Below are 17761 nucleotides of genomic sequence, written 5' to 3'. Positions count from 1 at the left end.
AAAAGTTAAAATCAGGAGTATTTATATTTAATTTAAACTTGGTAGAGGAAATCTTCAAATGTAATTTTTAAAGTAGAATTTCTTCTTGCCTTCCTTCTTTGGTTTTTAACCATAAAAATTTATTTAGGAAAACTAAAATTATTTAAAGAGGCATCTAGTTCTAGAATAATTTGGCACATTTATATGTGAAAAAAATCAGAAACCAATTGATAGATCTATAATACACACACATATATATATAAACATTTTATTTTAATAATACTCTTTATCACTTCAATTTACATCATTCCATTATGAAAATGTTTAATTGAAGAGAGGATATTTCTTCAAAACTCTAAATAAGCAGAGCTTTATCAATTAAATTTACAGCAATACAGTCTTTAGAAGTACATAATTCTTCATTTTACAATAATACTTCTCCTTTAAAAATTTGTCATGGTTTGTCACAGATTTAAAGTAGAAGGCACCTAATGCTATGAAAGGATAATACAGTATATGTAGTGTAAGTGAACCAGATCTTTTCTCAAATATCGATTCTTTCTAAAGTCCTATCAAATTTGTGTGAACATATTTGTTGCATAAATTAAACATTTTTTGTGCTGTTAATTTGTAATATTCTACAAAACTCAAAAATATAATCCGTACCTATTATAGGCAGCTTATTTTAGCATTTTACCTGTAAGAAACACCAATCTATATACTTAAAATGATTTCTTGAAAACATTTTCATAATATAGTCCAGCATTTAACAAATAATATGTGAAAATAAAGTCTCCAGAACATTAAAATTTTATCCCTTGATTAGTTCAAATTATTTCATCAGCTGAATTCCTTGAGATGTGTAAGGCATGTTGGTCCTTTAGATGGACTGTAGACTGAAACTTCCTATAACTGTAGTGATATGTACACAGCTACATAGCAAAGTACTTCATTATGAAAATGAAGAAAACAGACAAGAGGAAAATATGTTTTAGAGTTCCAAAGAACTGAAACTGTTATTTTTCAGACTAGGCACTGAAACATTTTTCTACAAAAACTTGCCAGGGATTGTCTCTTCACCGTATATTGTTCCATTATCAAGCTAAAAATAAAAACAAACACAAACACAGGAGCATCATTAGATTACAACTGTCATAGCTTTAATTTCTATAGTTTATATTTTAAAAAGCAAATTATCTTACCATTGAAGTATATATCAAACACAGCCTATATACTTAATAACTGGATACCAGAACTTGAGGTGAGTTCTAAGAACTCATGAAAGTGAGTTCTACAGCAATGTCAAAGGCTGACATCCAATACTACTTTAAGAGCACATAATAACAATTTTATTCACAGTATATTCCACCATTACCCCTGTCAAGACAAAGACTACTGCCCAACCTGCCCTACTTTATTCTACTCTATTGTAGTCCATCTTTTTTAGTCTTCACTATCTCCTCTTTATCCAGCTCTCACTTCCAAAAATATCTGGGTGAGGGTGGGTATGAGTGTGAATATGGGAATAATGCACAGCATACTAGGGAGGGAAAAATGCATAAATTATAGAATTAAAAAGCTTTAAAGAATAATTATTTGCATTTTTTAATTTTAAAAATTAGAACAATTTTAAATAGACCAAAATATACATACTTAGTTCTACTCTGTCCCCAAAACCTCAGTAAAAAGATAATAAAGGGATTTTTTTTAAAAGTATAAACCACGTGGACATAGAAAAGAACAGAGACAAGAAAAGAGCAGCCAACTCTTAGCTAGCAATGAAAAAATACAACCAGATACCTCTGTAAGGAGGGGTGAAGAAACAACTTAAAATAGGCAGATTGGTACAAAGTTTATAGAAAAAGCAAGAAAATAAGCATGGTACTTAGATGGAGAGGAAAATATGAAATGAATCAGTGAAGAGTTTAAAGGGACTCCTCAGGGTGGGGAATGAATGAAAGCAGGATAGGCAGTGCAGGGCAGGGGATAGCTGCATTGTACAATAAGAATTGTAGAACTCTAACTCTTCAAACTATGTGCATATATAACCATCCTAAGAGGAAAAACTAGAATAAAAAAAGACCAATCAAAGAAAAACATAAAACCAAGACAAATAGCCTTGGGTTAGAGGTGAATTTACCATGAAGATAAACTTAAGCTTCATGGCCAATGTGACTGCAAGGAGTTGACAGGAGTTGTTCAATGTTCTAGGTGAAGAGGGGAAGCCCAGGTGTAATCAAGAAACATTTCAATACAAATTGTCTGAAGTTATCTCAGAAGAAAGGGACCGGAATTTCCGGAATTTCAGTAATTTATTGTGATCTCTCGCTCTAAATAAATAACTGCTTTCCTACCTACCAAAGATATACGGTGGATATATTTCAAGGGCTCATTAAGAGAAACATAAACTGTCACGTACTCTTTCTGTCATGTAAGAAATATACAAGATACTATTTCTTAAAATTAAAAAAAAATGTGGAAATGGTCTCGAAACATTGTTAAGTGAAAAGCATAGTCAGAGAATCAGGATATATATTGTGCCAGTTGTGGTAAACACACACACATACATGGAGAAGAGACTGGATATACACTGAAGTATTACATTTTTTCTTAATTTTATACTCAGAAAAAAATATTTTTCTAAAGTATATCATTAAGTAAAATGATGACCATTAGCATGAATATAAGTAATAGTTAAAACTTGGAATCACTTGTGATCATTTTGTAGTGTATAGAAATATCAAATCACAATGTTGTGCACCTGGACCTAACAGTGTTGTAGTTCAAGTATAATTTAATTTTAAAAAATAAATAAAAAAATTTTAATTGCCTTATTTTAGGACCATCTTGCCAATTTCTACAAGAAAGCTTGTTAGAATATTGACTGGGATTGCACTCAATCTATAGATCAGCTTAGGGATAACTGGCTTCTTAATAGTACATCTTAATGGGTTGAGTCATTCAACCCATGAACACATTATTATATCTCTCCATTTACTTATATCTCTAATTTTTCTTTGAATTGTTTTTTAGTTTTCCATCTACAAGTCTTGCACAATGTTTGTTAAATGTACTTGCAAGTATTTTTAAAAGTTCATTGTTTATGGAATTTTTCTTAATTTCATTTAATTATTGTTCATTGCTACATATAGACATAATGGGAAGATATTTTTTATATTGACACTGTATATGTGATCTTGCTAAACTCAATTATTCTAGTAACTTCTTTTGCTAATTCCTTAGAATTTCTAAATATAATCATGCAATCTAGAGCTGAATACAATTTTACTTCTTCCTTTTCAAAAAACAAACAAACAAACAAAACTTGGGAATCACTTAATTTGACTCAGGTACTATATTGTATGTTTTAAACTTACCAAGTATTTAATTCTTCTAACAACTTTGTGAGGGACGTTCTGCTGCAACCCCATTTTACAGATAAGAAAGCTGAGGCACAGTGAGGTTAAGAACCTTGCATAAAGTCACAGAGCTAGTACATAGAGAAGCTGGAATTGGAACCCAGGCAGTCTGACTCCAGAGTTGGACTCCCTCAGCCTCTAAGCTGTATTGCCTCTCAAACAAATAATAATGGAAAATCGATTCTGTATTTGAGCAATACAGGAATAAGAACCTTATTCAATACTACTGTCAGCTAATATACAAACCTGGACTACAGCTAACTAGCTCCATCCTCCTGAGAAACACCGTGCATAGGAATGAGACTCTCACACTGTTCGCTGTCTTCTGGAACCCTTAAAAAAAGACAATAGTTAGGAAAGCTTTAGACCTAAGGAACCCTTAAAAATGATCTATTCCACTGGCTGAGGCTTGAGGTCAGAACTAAGACAAGGTCAAGATTCCCCAACAAACTGTCCCAAATTCTTTTTAGAGTAGAATGTAAAAAGGTTTCTCTCTCTTAAAAAGAAAGAAATTGAAAAAAAACGGAGGCAATGTTATCATATTTTATTATGAATTTTGTTCAAACAAACAAATGTTTTCTACATTTAAATTTGTTTTAGCAAAACAGTAAGCGCTTTGGTTGTACCTGTGAATCAAAACTTTTTTTTTTTAAAAAAAAGCAGTTGGGGGCTTCCCTGGTGGCGCAGTGGTTGAGAGTCTGCCTGCCAATGCAGGGGACACGGGTTCGAGCCCTGGTCTGGGAGGATCCCACATGCCGCGGAGCAACTGGGCCCGTGAGCCACAACTGCTGAGCCTGCGCGTCTGGAGCCTGTGCTCCGCAACAAGAGAGGCCGCGATAGTGAGAGGCCCGCGCACCGCGATGAAGAGTGGCCCCTGCTTGCCGCAACTAGAGAAAACCCTCACACAGAAACGAAGACCCAACAGAACCAAAAATAAATAAATAAATAATTAAAAAAAAAAAAAAAAGCAAAAAAAAAAAAAGCAGTTGGGAAGAAACTATCTTATCACCTGAAGGATCTGAACAAATTCTTTTATCTGGCATTGTACGTATAAAATTATAATCTTTTAAAAATTCTTCACAGGATCTCTAAAAAGCTAGGCCAGCATGATATGATTCCCAATTTACTTAGTAAACATTATTTTTTAAAAATCTATATTAGAACTTAACCTACCTCTGAATTCGATGTTTTCTGCATATAAAGGCAAAAATTCTTCTGATTCCCACCATCACAGGATCCCAATTATTATAATGGCACAGGAGAGTTACAATAAAAAATGAAAAAAATACAGGGATAGCGCCTGCAAAAAATAACCAAGAAAACTGCACCTAAAAATAAGAGATAGAAAAAAAACAAAACACCCACAATTATCATTGAGACAATTTTCCCTTTAACGTAAGTTTTTCACTTATGATAACTTGCAGGAATAAATTAAAACACCAAGAAAATAATACTAATCTTTGACAACATATTAAGTATGTTATTATTAAAAATAAGGATTCAGGACTTCAACATATTAACCACTTGCTTAAATTACCAACAAAAATACTTCTTGCTTGTACAGTGTGTGTGTGTGTGGAAAAAAAAAAAAGTTATTAACATGTACCAGACATTGATCTCAATTTTTAAAATTTTACTTCACTTAGTCCTTACAACTCATTCAACTCTGAGTAGGTATTAGGATCATTTGCCGCAATTTAAAGGTGAGAAATGAGAAATCTGAAGCACTGAGGCATGAAGCATCCAGTTCAAGGTCAAATAACCAGTGCGGAGCTGTCCTGGGTTTAAACCCAGGTAGGTGCTCAGGTTGGCCATTTCACCACACCACTTCTTTGCTGCAGCCTCAGGATGCTGCTTCCCACCTGCCACTCCAGGGCTTTGACCTGCCCTCTAGAGGTGACACAGACACACATAGAACTGTAAAAAAACAAAAAAAAACAAAAAAAACTTCTTGCTTGGAAAATAGCCTAAAGGAAAGCATGCTTTTCACTAATAAGTACAGGCATAGTACATCAGAAACAGAATTACGAAATTTTAAGCATTTGCCTTACACATCGCATTGCCCATTTTTTCTTTACTGATTACTGCCTGTTCTCAAGTTGATTCTTCCCCTTTAGTTCCTGAAGTCATTTTTCAAAACTTCCATTTTTGAAAAACTAGGTTATGCTATTGCCGTGATATGTTATGTTATGGTTCTTAAGACAGTACTAAAAACAGATGAAACTCAAGTAAAACTTTTGCAAACATTTTATTAATGAAATATAGCTTGATTATCTAGTAACAAATGAAATAGAAATTTTCAAAAGGAAATCATGACTAAGTAAAATAACGATGACAAAGAGAAAGACTTTCAGCGGTGAGGAGCCCTCAGATCGCCAAGCCTGACCCTCCAATCCATCATTTTATCAGGGTCGTCAAGAAAATTAAAAATAATGAGATGCCATAAAGTTACCCCCCCCCAAAAAAATCATTCTTTCCTTTACCATCTAGATTCAACTAAGGATCAAAAACAATTGCTAAAAAGAGCCTGCACTGATTAACTACTGAGACTCAGCTGCAACACCCTGGTGGTTTGCTTTCAAAATAATGACAAAAACAGTAACTCCTATCTTTAAAATAGGGAAGAAAAACTGCTTGCCCTCTCTAAGCATTAAAAAAATGAAGTTGAGAATCAAAGGCAAGACTCCCTCTGGTGGAAAACATATACTATTCCATTTCATACCACCCATTAGTCAGAGTAAAGGGGTTTTGTGAGAATAATGGTTTTTTTATGAGGGACTCATAACGCGTAACACAAGAGAAACCACTGATAACTTTTAACATGCATGTTCTGCTTGTATGGTACACACACACAGGCTGAGTCAGGATAAGAACACCCAGCAGTAAGTACTAAAACGCCTTCACACTGTTATCAAAGTATTGGTATAACATATTCTTGGAATATTTGCCAGAATATTTAATAATCTAGAAAAACCATGATGAACTTAAATGACCCAAGAACAGAAAAAGTATAAAAAACTTATGACTAATGAGAGTTAAAAATGTAGATATAGGGGCTTCCCTGGTGGCGCAGTGGTTGAGAATCCGCCTGCCAATGCAGGGGACACGGGTTCGAGCCCTGGTCTGGGAAGATCCCACATGCCGCGGAGCAGCTGGGCCCGTGAGCTACGACTACTGAGCCTGCGCGTCTGGAGCCTGTGCTCCGCAACAAGAGAGGCCGCGATAGTGAGAGGCCCGCGCACCGCGATGAAGAGTGGCCCCACTTGCCGCAACTAGAGAAAGCCCTCGCACAGAAACGAAGACCCAACACAGCCATAAATAAATAAATAAATAAATAAATTAAAAAAAAATGTAGATATAGTTGATAGAATGATTTCATGAATATTCAACTAAAAACCCTATTTTAGAACTGAAAAAAGCAAACTTTATAAAGGTAGGTAAAACTCTAGATGACTTTTAAAGGCAAAGTTCACTTTTAACAATGCAGTTATTTATATGTTGCCGAATAATAAAAAAAACCTTTTAATTTGATTTCCAACAAGCTATGAAGACAATTTTTTTAAAATGAAGACATTTATTAACAACGAAAACTGCCTAAGTAAACAAAAAGAGTCTAATTCCTGAATATATCTGAATATAAACCTGAAAACAATCAGGGATGCTTCCTATTATACCAAATACCAATAGGTTAAAAAAAAATATATTTTAAGCACAATAAATAAAGTTGATAAATGCTAAAATTTCAGAAACTATATATAAATATGCTTGGATAGTAGAATAAAAAAAAACCCAGGAAAGTAGGTTTCTCCTACCATGTTTCTATTACAGGTCTGGGGCATACCCTGCTACTTTTACCAGAAGGTATCTTCCTGCCCTCAATTCCCACCAAAGGCCCAGCCTACTCATTTAACTGATTCCCTAATCTTGATGCAAAGACAATCAAGAAATGACTGTTGCTATGTTTTTCTAATCTATTATATATACATACATTTTTCCCTTGTGTTCTGCCTTCATCTTAAAATATCTGAACTAATGACATAATCATTTAATAAAATTAAATCTGCTGTTACAGTTCTCTTTAAAAAATCCAAAAATAAGATTAACCTTCAATTTTTATCTTTCAAATCTGCAAAAAAGCCGATGTTTTCAAAATATCAGTATGTAAAGTTCATTTACACAGCAATCTACCAAAATCCTCTAATAAGCAGCACTTCCCTAGTTTCACTAGAATAATTTTGGTTGATATTCAAGATTATGACCCTGAGATGTGGAAAGACCTGGATGTTATTTAAATCTATAAAAGGATTTAATGATGTATGACTTTAGTGTTACATATATTTTATAATATTCACATTTTTTGAAAATGCATGGTATATGTAAGATAAGTAATTCTCAATTACAAAGATTTCCATTCTTAACCATGACAAATAAATTAGACTTTATTGAACCATAAAACAAAATTAAATACCACAGAATTGTTTTTTTAAATAAGGAGGATACATATCACCGAGAGTATTTTGCCTTTATCCTAAAAACTGCATGAAGATCTAAAGAAAAATAGAAATCTGATTGTAACTTCTACACATCATAAGCGTTTGGGCTTTCAAGTATTTCTTCTTCAAATTATATTAAACCAAACCACACAGACACACCGTTTTGTTGCTTAACAGTGGCGTTCGGAGCGTACAAATATGGGCCTGAGTGATAAAAGGCCGCACGTCTTTTCGTGTTAGCCAGTGGTACATCTTCTTCCCCCAGGACCCCTAGAACCGCTAAAGAAGCTTCTCCCTTCGGGCTGCTGGGAGGGACCCTCCACCCCAGTTCTCTTTTCTGCAATGTTATCATGGCCAGCATTTACCACAAGAACCCTCACATTCAGACCAGGACTTCACAGACGAGGGAAGGAGCACCCGCCCTGGTGAGTCCAGACAGAAATGAGCGATCACTGAGAAACGACGTTGTTCCTGTGCCGCTCACATCTATGGGAGCATTAACAGAGTGTTAAGAAACCTCTGGAGCCTATCTGAGAGATCAAAACACTACTCTTTATATGATTAAACTATATCCCCTATTCCATACCACTGACTCACCAAAGAACATTTGGAACACAATCAGCTCCAAAACTGGAGAACTATATATAAAGACACTGCCCTTAATTTAGAAATTAAGGAAAAATATTGAAAGGCTAAAAAATGCAACACATTATCCATTTCTTTGGTACTTTTTATATCTCTTTGTAGTAAAACAGCTTGGAAGAGTAGGCATCAAGTATTATTCATGATCATCTTTATAATTTAGTCACATTCCTTACCTTTCATTAGCTCTGTTTTAACAATACACTTAAAATATCTAATAAATAGTTTGCCTTACCTTTTGCATACACATGTCAGCTATTATGGACAGAGGTATTGTAAGGCTTAGTGCAAGTGTGCCTATCAGTGATGAGGTAAGAAAGCAGCCCCTAAAAAGAAAAAAAAGAAAATATACATTTCCATATCGAAAAAGTAAAAGAACCAAAGAAAAACAATGATCAAAAACTATCTATCTTACAATATAGGCAAGAGAGATCAGGAGCAAAAATAAAAGCTCAGGATGGACTAAGACATAATAAAAAATAGAGTTACTAAGATCATTCTTACAGTTTATCTTCAAATATTAAAAATCCAATACATAAGTATACAAATTTCAAGACTTTATGCTATTTTCTAGATCTGCTTACAGACGCTATTCAACTTTTGATGTATAGCTTATATTTTATTAACATTTTTAATAAAACTGTCAAAAGAGTTCTTATAGTTTTGTGATAATGATACTTAGCTAACAAAGGAAACAGCTATATTGAAATTTCAGGACAATACCACATAACACAGACTTTAACCAAGTGATAAGCCAACAGGTGGGTCTGTCATTAAAGCAAAAATATCTCACCCTCATTAAAAACTAAAGTAGTCTTTAGATGTGTGCTGCTCTTTTGACTTGGCTTAATATCAGAAAAAAAGAACTTGAGTATTTTTCAGGGATATTTCCTTGTTGTTTTTCATTTTTCTAGCAATTGTCCTAACCAAAACCTAAGCTCTTCATTTTATTTTCACCTTGAACTATCAATGTTGGTATCAAATTTTGACATACCAATTGCATATAATTTTATACAGCTGAAGGAAAAAAATGAAGGAAAGCATTATATTGAATAGATATTTGGGTATATAAGAAGAAAATGAATTATAGGCCAAGATAAAACCATAATGTATAATAATTAGGACTACAGACCCATGGAAATTATAGGCAAGTAAATTCTAGCTCAGTATATGTTAGGATTAACAATGCTGTCCTACAATAAAAGAGGCTATCTCTTGATAAAGTGTCACTTCAAGTATTCACCAGAGGCTGGACAATTAGTTCTTATTGATGTGATACAGAAAACTCAAGTGCTAGTCCACTATTCATGAGCTGATCTGTGAAAAGAGGGTTCAGGGATCAAATATCGTTTATTTTAAATTTAAAAAATTTTTAATTAATTATTTTATTTATTTATTGGCCACACTACAAGGCTTGCAGGCAGGATCTTAGTTCCAGGACCAGGAATCGAACCAGGGCCCTGGCAGTGAAAGCGCTGAGTCCTAACCACTGGGCCACCAGGGAATTCTCTTGGTTTTTGTTTTTTTTTAATGCAGTATATGTTCTTAGAGATTTATAATGCAAAGTAGAATCACACTGAGTCTGAGATGAAGTATTAAAAACCCTGTTTGACTTATACCAGCTTTTCCCAATTTAGCTGATGGCTAAATACATCTGATTTATTTTTTTAATTAATTAATTAACTTATTTATTTTTTGGCCGAGCCACATGGCACACAGGACCTTAGTTCCCCAGCCAGGGATCGAACCTGTGCCCCCTGCAGTGGAAGCACAGAGTCCTAACCACCAGAACACCAGGGAATTCCCCATTTGATCTATTATTCATTCAACATGCTCCAGGAAATGCTAAGACAGCGGGCCAGGTGGATAATCTCACATCTATACTAGCGGTACAATATATGGAGTTAACAGTGCACTTAAAAAATTTTTTTCAAATAAACAATGAGTGACAAGTACACATCTTTAATTTCCAAAAAATTCACAACTGCACTTTTAAATCTTTAGTATACTACTCAGCACCTTATTATATATGCTGAAGTCTGTTGTCTATTTATAGTTAAACATACAATAATCTTGCCTTCCTAGAAAGAAATCATCATATACGCAAAGATTATGACTTCTGATTTAACTATTTTTAATGATCTAAAAAGGTATAAAATACGTAGATATGCTCCTTGTAATTGTTTTGAGTTACCAACAACACCTAGAATTGAAGGGATATGAAGTTTGTTTCATTACTGACTAACCTACTGCTTTTGAGTTGTAACCATAAGTACTCTTAAATGCTTGAGTGTAGAAGTATATCTGAAAAATAAGCCTTTTTGAGGTCCTGAAAAATCCACCCCAGGTAAGGATAAACATAGCTTTGATCATAATATATGACCTTGAGTGTCCAGTTTAGTCAACAATAAACACTCATATACACAGTTGGGAATATAAATTGTGTTCCTTCTGTAGAGAATAACTTTGCAATTCTCTCAAAATCTAAAGTCTACACATTTGATTCAGTCTTTTCAGTATTTATCCTATAGAATACTTACATGTATATGCAAGAACATATATGAGGATGTTCAATGCCATACTATTTACAAAGCAAAACACTACAAACTAAAATGTCTCTCAAGAAGGAACTGGTAAAACACATTATGTTCTATGCATTATGTTACATAATAGATTGGAGCATAACAGATTAGAGTACTACACAGGCTTTAAAAAATGAATCTAGTGGCTGATATGTAAAGATTTACAAGACAGTAATTTGTGTATAGAATGATATCCATAGTTTTCATGTTAAAAATAAAACAAATTGGAGGGGGGAGGATTAAGAGACTGATAACACACTTCTGTATATACAGACAATTTTGTAGAAGGCTTAGAAGTTAACAGTGGCTGCCTCTGGGGAAAAGAAATGAAAATTTGGGGTAGAAGGGAGATTACCTCTTCACTGTAATCCGTTTCGCACACTTTTGTATGTATTACTCTCTTAATTTAAAAAAAGTTAAATACAAAAAGAATAAAAATATTTCAAAACATGTTATTATTTCTTTAACTGTAAAATTTTCCAAGGGAGCAAACTCAGGAAAGCTCACATAAGAGAGAGATTACATATGTCACAACTCATATTCATTCATCCCCAAAGCCTACATTAAAATCTGCTTACATAATGAAACTCTAGTGTATATATTTATTAAAAATAACTCTCTCGATAAAGAATGAGTATTATAATATTTGTAAGTGGTATAGTCCATGTTTATTATGAGTCTCAATGTAATACAAACCATACTAAACCTTTCTCTCGTCTAATATGCAAAAATTTTTAAAAATTATTTCTTTCAAATATGTAAAAACTCCTTGCTTTGAAACTTTCTAATCTAAGCTAAACTTAGAAAAGTAGGGAATACAAACTTCTATTAAAATACAGTGAGTGCATAATTGTTTAAAGCATATGTTTCACTGGGTTGAACCCTATGAAACTGCCATCAAAAATGGTTTTAAGATCAACAATTCCTTATGGTTCAACTAAGTTCAATCAAAACACTACCAGTAAGCAGTTTCATCTGCCCAGGACCAAGAGTGGAAAGAGGCAAGAGAAATGATAGAACAAAAGAAGTGATAGGGGCTTCCCTGGTGGCGCAGTGGTTGAGAATCTGCCTGCTAATGCAGGGGACACGGGTTCGAGCCCTGGTCTGGGAAGATCCCACATGCCACGGAGCAGCTGGGCCCGTGAGCCACAACTACTGAGCCTGCGCGTCTGGAGCCTGTGCCCCGCAACTGGAGGGGCCGCGATAGTGAAAGGCCCGCGCACCGCGATGAAGAGCGGTCCCCGCACCGCGATGAAGAGTGGCCCCCACTTGCCGCAACTAGAGAAAGCCCTCGCACGAACCGAAGAGCCAACACAGCCAAAAATAAATAAATAAATAAATAAAGTAGCTATAAAATGTTAGATCACATTCTTAAAAAAAAAAAAAAAAAAAAAGAAGTGATAGGACAAAAGAATGAGACATATGGTATATATTAATATATAAAATAAAATATGTAATTTTTGGTTAAAAAAAAATGAGCACCTAAAATAATTTGTACAAAATGAGATTTTGATACCAAAGAGTTTTAGATCAGCAAAGGAATTTAATTACATAAAGTACTACATTACAAAGTAAATCTTTAAGTACTACACGAAAGGGAGTGAGTACAGAGGATATCAAGAAAATAGAGATATGTCCTTAATTGGAGAGGGGAGAGAAATGTAGGCAGAGCATTAAGGAAGACTTGATGGAAAAGCCTATTTTTTTTGCAGTCTTTTGCAAGGGAAAACTAGTCAGTAGTCTTAAATGGTATATAATAAAATACATTTAGGAGTTTAAGTACAATTTGTGTTTCTTTTTAAGTTCATATTAGATGGAAACAGGACTAAGTATTAAGCTCTCTATTTGAAGTTTTCTTGAACTCCATATATGAAACTGTTGTCAAACTATTTTAAGATTATTATCATATATCAACATAGTTGATATTACAACATATCAAACTATGTTAAAATCTCAAGTTAATCAGAGCTTAGGGTTTAATATATCTGCCTCACTCATATGAAAAGTCCTGAGAATAAACAAAACAAAAAAGTCTATGAACAACCAAACAGACATTCCAAAGTCTCCTGAATAAGCAAAGTCCCCAGATTCTCACTTAGAATTCATGTATTCATACCTGGGTTACACATCTCCTAAGTGTGACTGTCCATTAGATATCGATGCCTTGAATTAGCATAACACTCTACTTTCTAAAACATTCTATAAATTCAGATCATTCATATTCATTTATTTGTTCAGCAAAATTCATGAGCTCCTTCTATGTGCCAGCCACTACTCTATGCAATGGGTACACAGAAATTAAAAAACATAACACAGTTCCTGATCTAATGGAGCTACTGTATTAAGTTGTAAGTGTGTGGGGTGGGAAGGTGCGCAGGAGGGGCCATCAGAAGACAGAAGAACTAGAAATGCTTAAACTAGCCAAAAGTCAATAAACTCATAACTAATAAATCACAGGGCAATAAACAGTACCTACCACAACCACAGGAACTCTGAGAGCACTGTTCCAATAAGGCCATTAATGATAATGCACATCAGTACTACTTTATTGGGAAACTCAAAGTCCTCAAATCCAGTATAATGAAGTAAAAAGAAACCTGGCCATAAGAGCAGCAGATTAAAGAGACCTACAAAACCTAAACACGTATAAAAGAGAGAAAAGTTAGTAACTGTGATTTATTTCAATTTTCCAAACTTACAACTCTACAATCAGAACACGTTAGATTTTGCACAAAGGGTTTCAACAGGTTTCCTTAACTGAAATTTCTGTTACTTTTGTTTTTAAGTAAGTCTTATGGAGAGATCAACACAAGAAAAAACTTTATCAAGCAACTGGTGATCACTGAGTCTCAAGGTGCAACTATCCCCACTGTATGGAGCAAGTACTGCAGAACAAACCAATTAAATCAACTCAAAAAGAAGGGTTGTTAACCTTAGATTATAATAATATAGCATCCTACGACTTAAAGGAATAACTGGTGCGTGCATGTGTGTGTGTATTCAGCCTAAATTATTAAGAGGAACTAGACGGTTTACTCTCTGATTCGAATCATATGTATGTTTAAAGCACCCGTGCTATGCTAGGAATAATGGAGGAGGGTCCCCCCAAAAGATAAAATTCTTGCTTCCCGCCTTCCCAAGAGCTCATAAGCTAGTCTGTGAGATTACACACATACACCAATAGCTATTCAAGTATGAACTAAGCAGGGACTATGTGTAAAGGAAGGCTATAATATTTAGTGGTTAAGTGTGTGCTCTGCAGTCTGATTGCCCTGGGTTCCAATCCCAGCTCTACCATTCACTAGTACTGTAATCTTTAGGCAAACTTTAGGCAAGATGCTCAACCTCTTGTAAACCTCAGTTTTCCAATCTATAAGTGTAAAATAATATTTAATTAGGTTACTAGGAAGATTAGACGAACATATAAAATACAGCACAGTACATGGCATGGAGTAAATAGTTAATAAAGGCTAGTTATTATTATTATAGAAACGTAAGCTTATATAAGACTATAACATGTGAATGTAAAGAAAAAAAATTATAATTTTATAGCAGTTTTTATTGGACTTTGCATATAGTTTAACACCACAATTCCACTATGAGATCCAGAGGTAACTATAGAGCTTTCCTAAAAGAAAATTAAATTACAGTAGGTATGTATTTTATATTTGCTGCTAAATAATAAACTAGTATTTAGGATGCCTAGTTAAATCTTTATTTATTTATTTATTTATTTATTTATTTTTGGCTGCGTTGGGTCTTCGTTTCTGTGCGAGGGCGCTCTCCAGTTGCGGCAAGCGGGGGCCACTCCTCATCGCGGTGCGCGGGCCTCTCACTTATCGCGGCCTCTCCTGTTGCGGAGCACAAGCTCCAGACGCGCAGGCTCGGTAATTGTGGCTCCCGGGCTCTAGAGCGCAGGCTCAGTAGTTGTGGCGCACGGGCCTACTCACTCCGCGGCATGTGGGATCCTCCCAGACCAGGGCTCGAACCCGTGTCCCCTGCATTGGCAGGCGGACTCTCAACCACTGCGCCACCAGGGAAGCCCGTAGGATGCCTAGTTAAATCTTAATAGGGCTGGAGCACCTACTCTCATCTGCTGCTTAAGACTCACAGGACCTGCCTTCTCCGAAGGACTGTCTTGGACAGCGACCAAGTCTGCCTTTCCCAGGAAGTTCCCACCCCTCCCCACTCCACACCCTGTGCAGCCAAATCCTAATGGCTCTCGGCCAGGACAACTCTGAGGAGTGCCCGGGCACATTACCTGCTCCCCCTGTGCTCCCTGCCCAGGGACCTGCAATGAGCTGGGCCACACCTCAACTGTACCAGAGATCACGCGGTCCTCTCTCCTTCTCTATTCTGCTCCTCTCACGCCCTTGCCAGTCTTTCCTGCAGAGCACCCCTTCAGTGAATCTCCCGCACCAAAGCCCTGTCTCATACCCTGCTTCTAGGAAACCCAACTTAAGACACCTAGTGATAAAAATAAAAATGAACAAAACAACACACGTACAGAAGGCTTGTATAGTATTAAAAAGTTCTTCTAATTAAAACACCAAAATCTGGCATTATCAAAAACCAAATCTTTTTTCTGTTCCCTGAACTATGAAACCTATGAAATCCCACATTAAGTAACAACTTTTGGATCTAGAGATAAAAGATCCAAATCACTTCACTTGTTCTCTAGACCCTCCAGAATGCAGCCACATGCACTTCTGCTCTTCCCTAAAGTGAACATTCCAGCACAATGGATCTACTCACTGTTCCCTGCTATGCTCTGCTCACATCCCAATGCTGAAAGAACCCTCTACATCCCAACCCTAACTACTACTTCTCCAATCCTATCTATTCTAAAGCCCATGCCAAATTCATATTGCTTTCCATATCATGGCACATATGAAGAAGATCAACCAAGTTATATGGCTGTGTACTACTCTCCTATAAGAGTAAATAAGCAATTTTTCTTGAAAGCTGCCAATGTTAAAAAAGAACATCGTAAAACATTAACATTTTAATTCATTCCAGATGGAATTTTCTATGACTTTAAAATAAGACATCATTAAAATTATCTTCATATTTAAAGTGTACTTATTGAATTCTCTACTTGAAAGGAACTTGAGTGATCACCCAGTCTAGTGCCTTTTCAAAGGTTTTATTTTTGTTAATCTTTAGGTGAAGATATACAAACTATTTTTAGCAGAAAAGTCATTTCTACAAATTAAATTATAATGCTAAAAAACCAACAAAGCAGAATTGCTCCAGCAGAAGCAGCAAAGGAGTCTGAGAACCAGACTCACACGTGCAACTCCACCTCCTTCCAACCTTCCCAGGATCCTCCGTAAATCAGCTACTAACCTAGTCCAATCTTCTCATTTTCAGATGAGTATGAGATAAATGAAGTTATAACAGCTAGGGTCCATGTCTCCTGGTTCCCTGTAAGCTGCACTTTGATTTCTCATCACCATGCTTCTTTATCTATTGATATTCAGATATCTTTTGGAAGATATCTTGTCAACGTGCTCTTCTTTTGCAATCCTAAATATCACAAGTTCTTTACTGAGCTGATTTCAGGCAAAGGAGAATTTATAAAAATCATATTAGGCATTTACCAAAATTAAGAATTGATGCCAGAAACTATAACTGGATAATTTGAAAATCTATGTCATAAAAGAATATGAGGGCTTCCCTGGTGGCGCAGTGGTTGAGAGTCTGCCTGCCAATGCAGGGGACACGGGTTCGAGCCCTGGTCTGGGAGGATCCCACGTGCCGCGGAGCAGCTGGGCCCGTGAGCCACAATTACTGAGCCTGCGCGTCTGGAGCCTGTGCTCCGCAACAAGAGAGGCCGCGATAGTGAGAGGCCTGCGTACTGCGATGAAGAGTGGCCCCCGCTTGCCACAGCTGGAGAAAGCCCTCGCACAGAAACAAAGACCTAACACAGCCATAAATAAATAAATATTAAAAAAAAAAAATCACAACCCTAAGAGGTACAGAAAATATTTTAAAAAAAAGAATATGAGTCTTAAAGATAAAGTGCAAATGGAAAACCTTCAAAAGACTTACAATTTTTAGTAAAAACAAGTACATAGACTGAAACAGTATTATACGTATCATTTTGGGGCAGTTTCCCCAGTCTTACACTTCTAACAATTCAAAAAAGGCAAAATGTATAATACAACAGGTATACACTCACATGCTTATAACAGCATAACCTGTCATATCAGTGAGGAAAATATCTGATTCACAGGCTGAAGACATTAATTCGAAAAAGGTGTTAGAAGGAATTTCTTTACCTCACACTGAGGGAATGAGCGTTTCCTCACAGGTGCACAACTATGCAGAACAAGGTAAGAGAAAAACATTGAAATTGGACTTCATAATCTTTAAAATCTAATGGTTTTAAAGAATCATATGGGGGAGTGGGGAGGAAGACTTCCCTATTCCCTCCAAAAAACAAAAACGAAACCCTAAGGTAATCATTCAGAGTACATAGCCTCACAAGTTAAACATAGTCTTACCAAAGAACATTGGAATATCCAACTTATCTTCTCTGTCTACTTCTCTCTTGATCATAACAATATAGACAGCATAGAGCATGGCTCCAACAAGAGACCAAATGGAACCTGTAAAAATCAAGATAATAATTTAAACATCT

At 35.5% G+C, this 17761-nt stretch overlaps 1 protein-coding gene across 1 annotated transcript in view; it reads right to left on the bottom strand.

The window, feature by feature from the left end:
• Positions 1 to 235: 235 nt before the first annotated feature.
• Positions 236 to 17761, bottom strand: part of SLC35F5 (solute carrier family 35 member F5) — a 44751-nt gene continuing 27225 nt past the window's right edge. The window contains exons 11-16 of the mRNA XM_007192026.3: positions 17625 to 17729; positions 13592 to 13751; positions 8769 to 8859; positions 4572 to 4726; positions 3645 to 3731; positions 236 to 1081 (exon numbers count right to left, since the gene is read on the bottom strand). Coding sequence (XP_007192088.2) covers positions 3656 to 3731; positions 4572 to 4726; positions 8769 to 8859; positions 13592 to 13751; positions 17625 to 17729 — 587 coding nt within the window. The 3' untranslated portion in view covers positions 236 to 1081; positions 3645 to 3655. The remainder of the gene's footprint in view (positions 1082 to 3644; positions 3732 to 4571; positions 4727 to 8768; positions 8860 to 13591; positions 13752 to 17624; positions 17730 to 17761) is intronic.

The sequence above is a fragment of the Balaenoptera acutorostrata genome, chromosome 8 (assembly GCF_949987535.1).
Source record: "Balaenoptera acutorostrata chromosome 8, mBalAcu1.1, whole genome shotgun sequence".
NCBI classification, from domain to species: Eukaryota; Metazoa; Chordata; class Mammalia; order Artiodactyla; family Balaenopteridae; genus Balaenoptera; species Balaenoptera acutorostrata.
Note: the sequence above shows the minus strand (reverse complement) of the source record. Positions and strands in the feature narration are given on the sequence as shown.